The sequence below is a fragment of the Tetrapisispora phaffii genome, chromosome 7 (genome assembly GCF_000236905.1).
Source record: "Tetrapisispora phaffii CBS 4417 chromosome 7, complete genome".
In the NCBI taxonomy this organism is placed as follows: Eukaryota; Fungi; Ascomycota; class Saccharomycetes; order Saccharomycetales; family Saccharomycetaceae; genus Tetrapisispora; species Tetrapisispora phaffii.
In genome coordinates, this window is record NC_016526.1 from 152,840 (window position 1) to 166,747 (window position 13,908).

Here is a 13,908-nt window from a genome sequence, read left to right on the forward strand (position 1 = left end):
CCTGGTAACCGCTGTTGTGTTGCGCAATTACTCTGGCACCCTTGTTACATTTCTGCTCTGCGGGCTTGGCTTTGACATGATGGCTTACCTTTGGCTGTGCGGCGTCTGTCTCTCTGCGCTTTGTCGCTCAGTGCATCCCCGCACCGCCACTTTCCCTTCGGTTCCTCCTCCCCCAGCACGTCTGCGGGCCTTCGTTCGTACAAAATGTTCCTTCGTCCAGCTGTCCGTTCTCAAATTTTGAAAAAGTTCGAAATTGCAGAAATGCGATACTGTCAAGGAATAGGATAAGTTTGCTCATCTAACAATCTACAATTTATTGGCCAGTGAGCATTTAAGATTTATTTAAAAATGTATTTAAATGTATTGTAACCGAGCAATGATGATGTTTAGTTGGCTTTGGTGCCGTGTTTCATTTCTGTTTTTTGAACGTTTGGGTGCAAGTGCAATTGCTACATAAAATCAATAATCTGAGATTGCTTATCCTTTAGGTTATACACACACATATATATTGCATAGACGGTACAAATGAGTGATAAGCATTTAAATTTGCTCGACGATGGGCAAATTGGGGATGAGGACATGCAGGTGTTTTTGACAGAGCTTTCCTTGCCTAGTGGTCCGAACCGTCAGCTTCAGCTTGGTATGGAGTCCTCCGATGCTAATAAAAACATGTCTTTGGATATCCAGACGTTTAAGAACTCCTGGAACGAGGAGCAGACTCGATACCTGTCCCCAATCCCCCAGCAAAATTGTGGCAATGGTGTGGAGGGCGGTGACAACGAATCCGTGTACTCATCATCGTCGTTTGTCAACAATAATGGAACTGAGAACAATTTGGTGCCTCTTTCTCCAGCGGTGTCATATTTGACCACGGGAGAAGAGGAACATGATGATCTGTCTAGTATCTACTCTGGTAGTTCGAATAATTTGTTTCCCGTGGATTCGCATGGGTTCAAGCATGCCACGGGGCTGGAAGATATTGATTTACTGATGATGGGTATCAAGGACAGTGTGGGAAATGAGTTTGAAAATACAGCTTTATTTGATGTTCCAGTTGGTACACAACACACACATATCAACGAAGGGTTGGCCAGCAGTGGAAATACAACACCATTTACACCTACTATAGGGCTTAACGATTTTATTGATTCTTCAATTCCGCAAGAAATTAATCATATACTGGATGACGGCTTAACTTCGCCTGCTGGGCTTAGTGTGCCAATAATCAACATAGAAGGTAATAATGAACCATCCTTGGGTTTCAATGACAACCCTGCTTCTTTTCAAAGCTCAAACACAAATATATATAATGTTACTCCTCAGATTAATTCGAATAAACTAGTTGTTACAGTAGATGATGGAAAGAGTTCGTTATTGACGGACATGAGCAATGATTTAGATAAAGTCCATAACGAAATGAGACAAGGAAGACAACTCAAAGGGAGGCGTTCGATATCCCGACGCTCGTCTAGGACCAGAAGTATATCTCCGGAGTCAAAAGCAAGATCGCTGAGTGCTAATAGAGATAAACTGCTGGAAATGGCAGATTTGTTGCCGGATTCGCCACCGGTTTTGAACTCACAATCAAAAAACACAATGCTTTCTTTCAATGCTAATGTTAAGCAAGAGTTCCCAAGCGATTTAAACACACAAGGAAAATTAGAATCAGCAGAAAATTCGTTCTTAAGTGCAGAACCAAAGAGTCCCCTCGAAGAAGGTGAAACACCACAGAATTTATCAGGAACTACCAGAAGGCGAAATTCAAAGAAAAATCCATCGATATATGATTGTGTGATATGTGAGAAGAAGTTCACCAGACCTTACAACCTGAGATCGCATTTAAGAACGCACACAAATGAAAGGCCGTTTGTTTGTACTGTTTGCGGTAAAGCATTTGCTAGGGAGCATGATAGAAAACGTCACGAAGACCTCCACACTGGTAAGAAACGCTATATATGTGGTGGTAAACTAAAATCAGGAGAAGCTTGGGGTTGTGGTAAGAAATTTGCAAGAAGTGATGCTTTGGGCAGGCATTTCAAAACCGAAAGTGGTAAAAAATGTATCACTCCATTATACGAAGAAGCCGCAAGAGAAAGAGAAACCGCAAACAACTCTTCGAACTAAGCTCACTTTGTTCTAACATAATATAGTAGCAAACATATGTATATGTTATTATTTATCATTCTGTATAAGTAATATGTTGTAATAGTATTTTATAATGCAAATACTCATCATAGCGATGACTTTAATTTCCTACCTGGTCATATTCTCTCTCTACAAGAGCCCACTACTGCGCGCAAAAACTCAATAATATATACCTTTATGATAAAAGTAATGGTTTTAAAACTAAACAATACAATAAGTGAACTGATACAATTGCAGAATACCAGAGACACCCATTAAGATACACCGTTATACCATGAGTTCTGGAGAAACTGTTAAAAATGACCTTAACGATCTATTAATGAATGAAAATAAAAAAAGAATAGAAAAACTATTTGAAAACAATTCAGCTACGCCTATTAAAATATCTTCAATTGTTGTGCATAACTCTGAACATGTTCGTAGTGAAATATTAAAATTATATCTAGATGCTACTTTATCAAATGCATTCACTTTTAAAGAATTGTGTGAAAGTGCTGATGATTTAGCAAAAAAATTGATTCAACATGGTTTAGTCGAAAATATTTCAAATACATTCGATACACAAGGTATATCAAGACATAACTTAATTGCTTCCACTTATCCAAGTACACTTTATGATTCCTCAAATATTCCAACAAAAGTCTCAGTTATCGATATAACTTCTAAGATTAAACTTATACCATTAAAGAAGTTTATGGCTAAGACGGGTACGAATATTGGTAATGGAGAAGGTGATGGTTATTTACAATTCCAATTAAGAAACATCTTTGGCGGAGGTGAGAGGCTAAATCTTGATATAACTAAAGGTACAAAAACACATTCATCGTATTTGCTAAACTACACACAACCAGTAAATCCTACTTGGATATGGGATACCATACTTTATCAAAATAACAGGCAATTAGGATCTTCAATTGACATGATTGTCGGAGGTCTACGTAGTAGCATAAAGGGTAAAACTGGTATTCATGACTATGTAAATCATGAGTTTTATATCGAAGGCCTACTTAGAGAAACAAAAATCATTTCTAGTAATTGCTCAAACACCCTACTATTTCAAGCCGGTAATGATCAAAAAGTTTCAATTGGTCATTCCATAGCATGGGACACAAGAGATAATCACATAATACCAACATATGGGTCGTTTTTGAAAGTATTTAACGAAGTTGCCCTGAACAGATATTTAAAGTCCCAAATTGAAGTCAATACAGCAATGAGCTTTTTGAAAAATTCCTTGATAACAGTTAATGGAACAATGAGATTAGGATATATTAGTAACATTTCTTCTACTTTGAGACCATTGCATATTGGAGATAGATTTCAGCTAGGTGGTGGAAATGATGTACGTAGTTTCCAACCAATGGGTTTGGGACCAAAAGATATTTATGATTCGATCGGTGGTAATTCCTATACAGCATACGGAATAAGTGTCTTTACTGCTCTCCCATTCAAAAGCTTGATGACTTCTAACTTTAAAATACATACCTTTATTAATGGAGGTAAATTAATAAACCATAATTCTTCTAATGGAACATTTACGGATGCTGTAAAAGATTTAATCAAGGAAAATTCTTTGTCTACTGGTGTTGGTATCATTTTTAAGCATCCAGTAGCAAGGTTCGAATTAAATTTCACACTTCCATTAATCACTCATAAAAGTGATATGGTCAGAAAGGGCTTCCAATATGGTATTGGAATTTCATTCTTGTAAATAAATAAATGATATACAGGCAGATTTCTGATAGATGTTTAGTTGCGCCATTTCATGTACCCAACATGAGCTGTAATCAGTCAAACTTAAATTTATAATGTTATAGAACTTTACAGCTATTAAGCATAGACTATATAATGTTATATACATTCAATGATATTAGTTCGAGTTCATTTAGTTATATATGTTCATAAATGTTGTTGCCCAGCAATCCACTTGTTGTGCGATTCAATGACAGCAGGGATAATTAATTCTTCAATATGTTGATTAGGGTTTTGTAATTCAATTGATGTGCCATCTAGATTATCTGGTGTAACAAATACAACTTTTTTATTTCTTGTTTGAAGTAAGTTACCGATCACCAATTGATGGTTATATCTCTCTAAAGCATATCTACATTTCTTAAGAAGAAGGTTTTCATCAGTTTCCAATTTAAAAGAAACGATCATTGCCTGCTTGGCCCACGATTCAACTAGTCTTCTTAAAAACTTTGGTACTGGATCTAGATTAATTATCAGCTTCCCATCAGGTGTTGTAGATGAGTTTGATTCTTCTTGTTTGTCATCAGAAACGTTATAGTCTCGAGATTGAATTTTATGTTTCGGTAACTTTGCATATGGAACAAAGAAGTCACTGACAGCAGCTGCCAAATAAAATAAGCAACCTTCGGAGTTTAGCAATTTTGCCAAGCTCTTCAAAGACCATAAATATTGATTTACTGTAGTGAACGGCAACAATAACAGCTTTCTTTCTTCATAAATGTATTTGTCATAAAGTCTTTTATTCTCTAACACCTTATCCTTAAATTCATCTTTAAAAGTACCATCCTTATTAATATGGTCTAAGAAGAGTGTGTTTAGGTTATGAGTAAATGATCTATTGTAAGGAGTCAAGGAGAATTCTCTATGTAGGAACAACACACTATAACCATTCTTTAGGAATTCTTCAGCACTAGCAGCTCCTCTTGTCCCAGCGGAGAAGTTGTCAATGAATCTAACTGTGTTATTTTCCAATGGGACAATTGTACCACCTGAAGTGATCAAAACGATCTTACGGTTTCCATTTTTATGTTGATAGTCAATAAATTCCTTTGCATCAGAGATCAAATCCTCGATATAATCAGGTTTTGGGTTTGTCTGAAAATAATTATCTTCATCATTATAGTCCTTTGGAACCGGAAAGAATTCATCTGATATTTTATTATTGATCGCTGACTTCAACTCAACTGTTGAAGTATGAATGATGTGACCTCGTGGAACCATATTTATCGTAATTTATATTATCACTGTGAAGCACTGCCTGTGATGGATATTTAACAGCCTCTTATAAGTAATTATCTGACCAAAAGTTATCAACCATCAAGTTCAAACCTACTGATTAAGCTAATATATAAATATATATATAATAATATATTGTTCGTTATTATTGAACCCAATATATCCATCCTAATTCAAATGAATATTAATTAGAGGTCATTCGTCAATTGTTCATTAAACCGATAATATTCCTACCGTTAAATTTTAGAAGTTGTGGTTTCTTACGATAAAATCCAACTTTAAAGCTGTATAATAAACTGAAAACCTACAGCGATTAAGAAAGTCTCTTAGAGACCCACATATAATTAAACAATGACAAGACCATTGATTCTTAGTCAAGTTAGACCCTAACTTCTATAGAGATGCCCAGTGTTATCCACTTAGTAATATTCTGTTACGTTTTCACTTTCCAAGACAATCATTTCAAATATATAAACTATATACAATATTAAGTAATCTACTCATCCAGTTTCAACTCATCATAATCTAATTCCAATATTGACTCAACTTACTTCGAATTCCAGTTCTTTAAATGAAAAAGGTTCTTGTCATTTATAACTCCATCCTCTTCTCGAGATAGGTTTGTTCTCTTGTTTGGAAAAGTTTCAGCTCATCGCCACAACATTGAAAAATTTATAATATCGAAAATTTATTCAAAAGAGATAATACAATTATTGTGAAAGTAACCAATTATGATTCAAGATAGTCGTGATATTAGTAACTCTTTAAATAGTTTTTAGAATTGAAGGTTATACAGTTCAAAGATCAATTCTTTTTAGTTTGTTTTGAAAAAGCATTCATTAATATATTAAGTGAGAAAGGAGAGTCAGATAGATATCTATATTTACCTTATTTTCAGTGCGTTTAATAATAACTATTTGGAAAAAAGGTTTAAATAATATTTGATATTGTAGATTCATTTTTATATTTTGCATGTTTTCTTTAATCACTAGATACATTTACTTATTGGACCATTGCATTTTTACCACGTTCCCTTTTCTGAAGAACCCAACATTTCAAAGTAACGTTCGATTTTTATTTTTTACCTCAGTGATCTATATTTTATACAGTAAACGACACTACATTATGAACAACTTGTCGAGTATCAGGAATAATTCGACTCTGAACCGTTTCCTGCCAAGTTACAATTCTATGGATGATACCATTTTGAAAAGAGGTGGTCATATTGCTGGTCTAGTCAATGACGGTAATACGTGTTTCATGAACTCTGTGTTGCAATCGTTGGCTTCTTCAAGGACGTTAGTTGAGTTCTTGGATGAAGAGATTGTAAACAGTCAACTGAAAGATGATGAGACAGAGGGTGAGAACGAAAAGGAGGTTGGAGAAGAAGTCCAAGTTAAAGTTCAAAAACTCAACAAAAACAAAAACGGTGGCAAACGTAAGAAGAAGTTGCAAAAGCAGAAAGATCAAGAAGATCTGGAAAAAACAGAGGAATCTACTGAGAAGGATGTTGCATTCAGTATAGCTTTGAAGGAACTATTAGATAAGTTGAATTTTAAATACTATAGAGATAAACCGTATTTTAAAACGCATAGTCTACTGAAGACAATGTCGAAGGCTCCAAATAAGAATATCATTATGGGATATGATCAAGAAGATGCACAAGAGTTCTTCCAAAGCATCTTGTCAGAATTAGAGAAAAATGTTAAATCTATCTCACCAATTGAGAAAGACGTCAAACCAGTTCCAGAATCCGAGTTACCTGATGGTGCTTTAATTGGCCAGAATGATCTAGGATCTGTAGGCACAGTCTTTATTCCAACAGAACAAATCGATCCAAATTCTATATTAGAGAATAAAGATTCATCCAAATATTACACGCCATTTAGAATGATCACTCCATTGGATGGTATCACTGCTGAAAGAATTGGATGTTTGACTTGTGGTGAAAATGGTGGTATTAGATATTCTATTTCTTCTAGTTTGAGTTTGAATTTACCAAATGAAAATATAAACTCTCAGGCATTGAAATTATCTAACTTAATGCAAGAATGGATTAAACCAGAAATAATCGAAGGTGTTGAATGTAACAGATGTGCTTTAAATGCTGTTTTAGAGCACTTACAAGACCAATTAAAACAATTGCAAGAAAAGTCTACTGGTTCAATTCCTGAGAAATTAATTTCTGCTGTAGAGGAGAGAATTTCTATACTTTCAAAAACTTTAAGTAAACCTGTTATCGATGATGAGGATTACAAAAAATATCATACTGAAAATATGGTTCGTAAGTGTTCTAAATCTAAACAAATCTTGATTTCAAGACCACCTCCATTATTATCAATTCATATCAATAGATCAGTCTTTGATCCAAATACGTACACGATTAGAAAAAATAATTCTCGAGTTCTGTTTAAATCAAGGTTCAACTTAGAACCTTGGTGTTGTGATATTGATGAAATAAACTTAGATGCACGTTTACCAATGTCAAAGAAAAATAACTTACCTCAAGAATCGAGTGAAGATGAAAACATTGGTGGTGAATACTACGCAAAGTTACATCATAAATTTGAGCAAGAGTTTGAGGATAGTGATGAAGAATCTTATGAAAATGATTCCGATATGCAGTTACGTGGAAGAGATGTGAGTAACTATGACCCATTGCATGGGGAAATAGAAGAAGATGAAAGTGTTGATGACGGTGCTGAATACATCGAGGAAACGGATGGTCTAGGTAACACTATTAGAAGAAGAGTCATTGAACAAGAACAAATTCAAAAAGAGAATGATATTGCCATGGAGTCTGACGAAGATGATGAAGACTATACGGAAGATCAAGAAAAGGACGACATATTTGACAACAATGACCCAGAAGGCGAACATATAGTGGACACAGAATCCTCAGATGTAGAAAGTGACAGAGTTTCACTTCCTGCACCACCTAGACAATACACATCATTGAGCTCTTCTACAGTTCCAGCTTCTCCATTGACTTATTCTTTGCGTTCTGTTATCGTGCATTATGGTACTCATAACTATGGTCATTATATTGCATTCAGGAGATACAGAGGATGTTGGTGGAGAATATCTGACGAATCCGTATACATTGTCGAAGAAGCTGAAGTTTTATCAACCCCGGGTGTATTCATGTTATTCTATGAGTATGACTACGATGTAGAAACTAAGAAAATGTTTGATGACATTGAATTTGACAAGGAAATCGAGATAGAAGGTTTCGACGACGAAAAACCAGACAATCAAAAGAAACAAGAATATGGAAATGAAGCTGTAGCTGAGAATGACATTGACAATGCTCAGATGTGAGTCTAAATTATTATAGTTTCTTTGCGCTTAGTAGGACCGGAGTTTGATTCAAATATACATATATACAAGTAAAACAACGAATCGATAAAATAATATATATTTCTAATTACTGATTACCAGTTCTAAACAAAGCTGTGAGTCCCCTGTCTCTGTATATATTTATGTACGTATACTTGGAAAGATAATTGGTATTCTGTTTATTTTTTAAACTAAAGTCTCATAAGAGTCCTGTCCTTGTGCATGAAACTGTTCGACCCTCTTTCTCTCATTTTCGATTTCTTCTCCTCTCTCCTCTTCAATCAACTCATCAATATCAAAATCGAATTCATTTGGATCCTTCTCCCTATCATATTCACCGATAACTCTTCTTTTCAAGCCAGTCTTGGAGTCAACTCGTAAGTTCATTGCCAAATTGGAGGAAAGACATTTAGACTCTTCATTCTTGGAATTACTTTTCAAACTGAAATCAAATGCCTTCTTCTTCTTCCCACTCTTCACGTTCTCTTTCTTAGAGACCTGGAAGTTACCAACACTAGAAAGCATTGGCAAAGCTACCGAAACGATAACAATGATGGACAGCAAAACCAAAAATACTAGGAAATTCATTGTATTTTAAGTGGTATGTTTTGCGAAGCTCACCCTTCCTACAGCCTTCAAAATAGCAACTAAGAATAAATCAACCTTTAAACAACACCTTTAGATATTCCATGGACAATGGAGAACTTAACTGTACTCCCTAAATCATTCAATCATTTGGGCATTTATTGACTTGTCACTGAAACTTTTTCAATTGCGAGTTACAGAGCTGGTCGATGAGGCCTAAATCGCGATAGTAAGAACGTTGATATAGAAAAGGATATAGAAAGTAAGAAAATTGAACCGTTTTAAAGGTTAGTGTTATCGTGCTACACATGAATATCATGAGCTCTCTATGGATGGCATCTCTTGAGAGTCGATATATTTACAGTTGTCCCTGTCTATTGGGCTTGTTACAGTCAACTAGGTACCGGAGACAAGAAGTGTGTTAACGGGTGTCTAATGTGTAAACTGTTGGTATTAAATACCAACTAGGCTATAAATGCTAGACGTCACTTACACGATCTGCATCCTATTAAAAAAACACAGCACCTCTTGCATTAATAATTGAGTCTTATGCAAGAGGTGGGGGGGATCCAATATAATAACATGCAATCTGAACATCTGGCGATTTTCTTCAACAATCAGCTTCGAATTGAAAATTGAAACCTACAGAAATGGAAATCAAGGAGTCTTTAAAGAACAAATTTGATGTTGCTTGACTGAATATTTGACTGTATATAAGATAGTCTGTCAATTATTATATCTAATTTTCTTATGTATATTGTTCTGGATGGTCCATGGTGAATCACAGAACAAAGCACATCATATATACCCGTATACACCCTTATTTTATTGTTAGTTTTAGAAGATGACCGACTATAAGACGTTTATTATTACATTAAAGGACTCTGTCCTAGATCTCCACATTGAGCAGTTCAAGAAATCAGTGGAGGATCTAGGTGGTAAAGTCACTCATGAGTTTAAACTCATTAAAGCATTCACTGTACAGATACCAGATTTGCACATAAACAAGTTGACTTCCCTACATAACGACAATATCGCTAGTGTCGAAGAGGACTCTACAGTTCACGCTAACTAGTGATATGTACATACATGCACACACACGCAAATGTTTATATATTGATATTTAGGAACTGATATGTATAAATTTAACTAGTTTAATAAACCAATAACATATAATCCATTACCCATCCCTTATAACCTTTATTTACAACTAGTGATCATAACCGCGGTATTATTTTATGCTCCCTGCTGTAAGGACAAGTATGCTATAATGCTTTTAATAATTATTTAAAGAAAGAGTAACTTGAATGTTTGGAACATTTTAAAGGCTATGAATCATTAATTGCGATTTCCTACGGTTTAAGAATTAAACAAGAGGTGTTTGCATTGTTCTCAGGAAGTTTAACATTTAATACAATCAAAGGATGTCGTATGAACGTGTGAATTACGATCCTACTTTCAAACCGGTTCAAGGTATTTATGAGAATAGATTGAGACAATTCATTAACAATGGCGGTGATTACAAGGACTTGAATCTACCTAAATTCTATGATTATAAAAGAATCTCCCTGGACAGGAATCATGTGAAGGTTTATTGGTATCAAGTTCCGTTTGAAAAGAACTCTTCCCCTGTTTCTCCAGATAAGAGACCTCCTTGGTCAGAAGTGATTGGTAATGATAAGGCTGGTAAGATATATTGGCAGGAAGCCTCGATAAATCAGCCCTTTGGTCCAAGTTGGTCAACTACTTGGTTTAAAGTCGAGTTGCACATTCCAAAGGATTGGATGCTGAACGAAAATGATCAGTTAGTTTTTGATTGGGATTGTTCCAATGAAGGTGTTGTCATTGACCCAAACACTTTGAATCCAAAGACTGCTTTTTCAGGTGGAGATAGAACTGAATATTTGTTGCCTAAGGCTGATGATGGCAAGTACTTCTTCTACGTCGAAACCGGTAATAACGGTATGTTTGGGTGTGGTGAAGGCTCCGATATCAATCCTCCAAATGACAATAGATACTTCCACTTGAAAAAAGCTGATATTGTTCTACCAGATTGGGAAGCAAGGGCACTATATATAGATTTTTGGATGGTTTCTGATGCTGCAAGGGAATTGCCTGGTGACTCTTGGCAAAAACATCAAGCAAGAACTATTTGTAACAAGGTCATGGATATTTTTGATCCTAAAGACAGATCAAGCGTTAAAAGATGCCGTAATTTATTAAAAAATGAATATTTTGATAAATATGTCGATTCTGCTGACGTCTATAGGCATGGTAACGAAGATATTTTAACAGATGTATACGGTATGGGTAATTGTCATATTGATACAGCGTGGCTATGGCCTTTTGCTGAAACAAGAAGAAAGATTGTAAGATCTTGGTCTTCCCAATGTACCTTGATGGAAGAATATCCTGAATATCAATTTGTTGCCTCTCAAGCACAACAATTCAAATGGTTGTTAGAAGACCATCCACGTTTCTTTAAAGAGTGCTTGATTCCAAAATTCCAACAAAACCAATTTTTCCCAATTGGTGGTTCTTGGGTCGAAAATGATACCAATATGCCAGGTAGTGAGGCATTGGCAAGACAATTTTTCTTTGGCCAAAGATTCTTTTTGAAACACTTTGGTTCTAAATCAACAGTATTTTGGCTGCCAGACACATTTGGTTACTCATCTCAAGTTCCACAATTGTGTCAATTATCAGGGATTGACAAATTTTTAACTCAGAAATTATCTTGGAATAATATTAACAGCTTTCCCCATTCCACATTCAATTGGGCTGGTCTAGATGGTACTCAATTATTAACCCACATGCCACCTGGTAATACCTACACAGCAGATTCGCATTTTGGCGATGTGTTAAGAACTGCTAAACAAAATAAAACTTCTGAATATTATGGTTCTGGCTTAATGTTGTATGGTAAAGGTGATGGTGGTGGTGGTCCAACAAGGGAAATGTTAGAAAAGATGAGACGTATTAGATCTATGAGTAATCGGAACGGTAACGTTGTGCCAAAACTAGAAGTTGGTAAAACTATTGAAGAATTTTATGACGATATTTTAGCTAGAACTGACAATGGTAAAGATCTGCCAACTTGGAGTGGTGAATTATATTTTGAATTCCACAGAGGTACATACACTAGTCAAGCCAATACTAAACGTTTAATGAGGTTTTCTGAAATTAAAATCCATGATCTTGAGTGGATTGCAACCAAAACATCTATGCTATTTCCTGATCAATACATATATCCTGCAAAAGAAATTAACGATTTATGGGAAAATATTTTATTGTGTCAGTTTCATGATGTTTTACCAGGTTCTTGTATTGAAATTGTCTACAAACATGAAGCTCTTCCAATGTTGCAAGCCGTCATAGAAAAATGTGCTGATTTGATTATTGAAGCACTAAAGGTATTAAAAAATAACAGTAAATCGCAAAATATTAAACCTATTAAGACATTAGTTTGGTCAGATAGTGACTCCGCTTTTGTTTCCTCTGTTGAAGAATCGGCTGTCAAAGTCACTGAAGCTTCCGAATATATTACTTTAAGTAACGAAAAATTAAAGGTAATGATTTCTAAACAGTCAGGATCCATTACTAGTATTATTGATTTAGATACTGAGGTTGAATATTTGGATTTGAAAAATGGCAGGAATAAACACGGTGCCAATCAATTTGTTATTTTTGACGATAAGCCGTTATCATGGCAGGCATGGGATACAGAGTTATACTCGGTTAATCAATATACCTACTTGAATAAAGCAGAAACCGTTGTTATTTCTGAAAATTCGAAAGATAAAGCTAGTGTTAAAGTCATAATTCCGGTTGAGGAAGGCTGTAAAATCATCACTACTATATCTTTATCCGCCACTTTAAACTCCAATAAAGACGATTCATTCATTGACATTCACACCCATGTTGATAACTGGAACGCTAGAAATAAGTTCTTAAAAGTCGAATTTCCAGTTAAGGTTCGCAGTGATTTTGCTTCTTATGAAACTCAATTTGGTATCACAAGAAGACCAACCCATTATAATACATCTTGGGATGTCGCTAAATTCGAAGTCTGCTCTCATAAGTTTGCTGATTATTCTGAATACAATAAGGGTGTTTCTATTTTCAATGACTCTAAGTTTGGTTTTTCAACACATGGTAACTTAATGAGATTATCAATATTACGTTCCCCTAAAGCACCAGATGCGCATGCTGATATGGGTTCGCATGATATTAGGTACGCTATTTATCCGCATGCTGGTGCTTTAAGTAGCACGACAGTTAGACTAGCCCACGAATTCAATTATATCCATAGGTATGAAGTTCCAGCCACAATCTACGACTCTTTTGATCAAGTCATAAAAATAACTGGTGACAGTAATGTAGTTTTGTCTAATATCAAGAGAGGTGAAGACGATGTGGATATTAACTCGAACTATGCTATTGGTCAACACGAAAAAAGAAGTATGATTGTTAGGGTTTATGAATCTCTAGGAGGTGATTCCTCAGTTGTTTTAAAGACTTCGTTACCTATTAAAAAGGTTGTTAAAGTTGATAACTTGGAAAACGAAATAGAAGTAGTTACCTTTACTTCAAACTCTAAGACTTCTACCGCCGAAATACCAATTAATTTAAATGCCTTTGAAGTTGCATCATATAAGTTATGTGTATAACGAATTTCTATGTTCTTTTTTTATCTTTTAAGTTTCCTGAGACTAACTGTCTGATTTGGATCGATATTTTATATTTTACTATTTAATTATGTTCTAACACTTATCAATAAATGAAACAACTGTTTCCTTATTGTTTACAATATGGCATTTTCTTGGGGCAGAAAGCTTATGAGATACGCTA

At 35.1% G+C, this 13,908-nt stretch overlaps 7 protein-coding genes across 7 annotated transcripts; 5 read left to right on the plus strand and 2 right to left on the minus strand.

The window, feature by feature from the left end:
• Positions 1-525: 525 nt before the first annotated feature.
• CRZ1 (DNA-binding transcription factor CRZ1) lies at positions 526-2,124 on the plus strand (the record flags this gene model as incomplete). The annotated part of the gene is made up of 1 exon (XM_003686304.1): positions 526-2,124. One exon carries the CDS (start codon positions 526-528, stop codon positions 2,122-2,124), a length of 1,599 nt encoding a protein of 532 aa, XP_003686352.1.
• Positions 2,125-2,419: 295 nt separating this feature from the next.
• Positions 2,420-3,856, plus strand: SAM50 (SAM complex subunit SAM50; the record flags this gene model as incomplete). Its single annotated transcript, XM_003686305.1, has 1 exon — positions 2,420-3,856. The coding sequence occupies one exon, from the start codon at positions 2,420-2,422 to the stop codon at positions 3,854-3,856; it is 1,437 nt and encodes a 478-aa protein (XP_003686353.1).
• Positions 3,857-4,044: 188 nt separating this feature from the next.
• On the minus strand, positions 4,045-5,118 carry CAB2 (phosphopantothenate--cysteine ligase CAB2; the record flags this gene model as incomplete). Its single annotated transcript, XM_003686306.1, has 1 exon — positions 4,045-5,118. One exon carries the CDS (start codon positions 5,116-5,118, stop codon positions 4,045-4,047), a length of 1,074 nt encoding a protein of 357 aa, XP_003686354.1.
• Positions 5,119-6,105: 987 nt separating this feature from the next.
• On the plus strand, positions 6,106-8,454 carry UBP1 (ubiquitin-specific protease UBP1; the record flags this gene model as incomplete). Its single annotated transcript, XM_003686307.1, has 1 exon — positions 6,106-8,454. The coding sequence occupies one exon, from the start codon at positions 6,106-6,108 to the stop codon at positions 8,452-8,454; it is 2,349 nt and encodes a 782-aa protein (XP_003686355.1).
• Positions 8,455-8,658: 204 nt separating this feature from the next.
• On the minus strand, positions 8,659-9,060 carry EXP1 (Exp1p; the record flags this gene model as incomplete). The annotated part of the gene is made up of 1 exon (XM_003686308.1): positions 8,659-9,060. The coding sequence occupies one exon, from the start codon at positions 9,058-9,060 to the stop codon at positions 8,659-8,661; it is 402 nt and encodes a 133-aa protein (XP_003686356.1).
• An 841-nt stretch (positions 9,061-9,901) lies between these two features.
• PBI2 (Pbi2p) lies at positions 9,902-10,132 on the plus strand (the record flags this gene model as incomplete). The annotated part of the gene is made up of 1 exon (XM_003686309.1): positions 9,902-10,132. One exon carries the CDS (start codon positions 9,902-9,904, stop codon positions 10,130-10,132), a length of 231 nt encoding a protein of 76 aa, XP_003686357.1.
• Positions 10,133-10,481: 349 nt separating this feature from the next.
• On the plus strand, positions 10,482-13,727 carry AMS1 (alpha-mannosidase; the record flags this gene model as incomplete). Its single annotated transcript, XM_003686310.1, has 1 exon — positions 10,482-13,727. One exon carries the CDS (start codon positions 10,482-10,484, stop codon positions 13,725-13,727), a length of 3,246 nt encoding a protein of 1,081 aa, XP_003686358.1.
• Between the last annotated feature and the right edge of the window lie 181 nt (positions 13,728-13,908).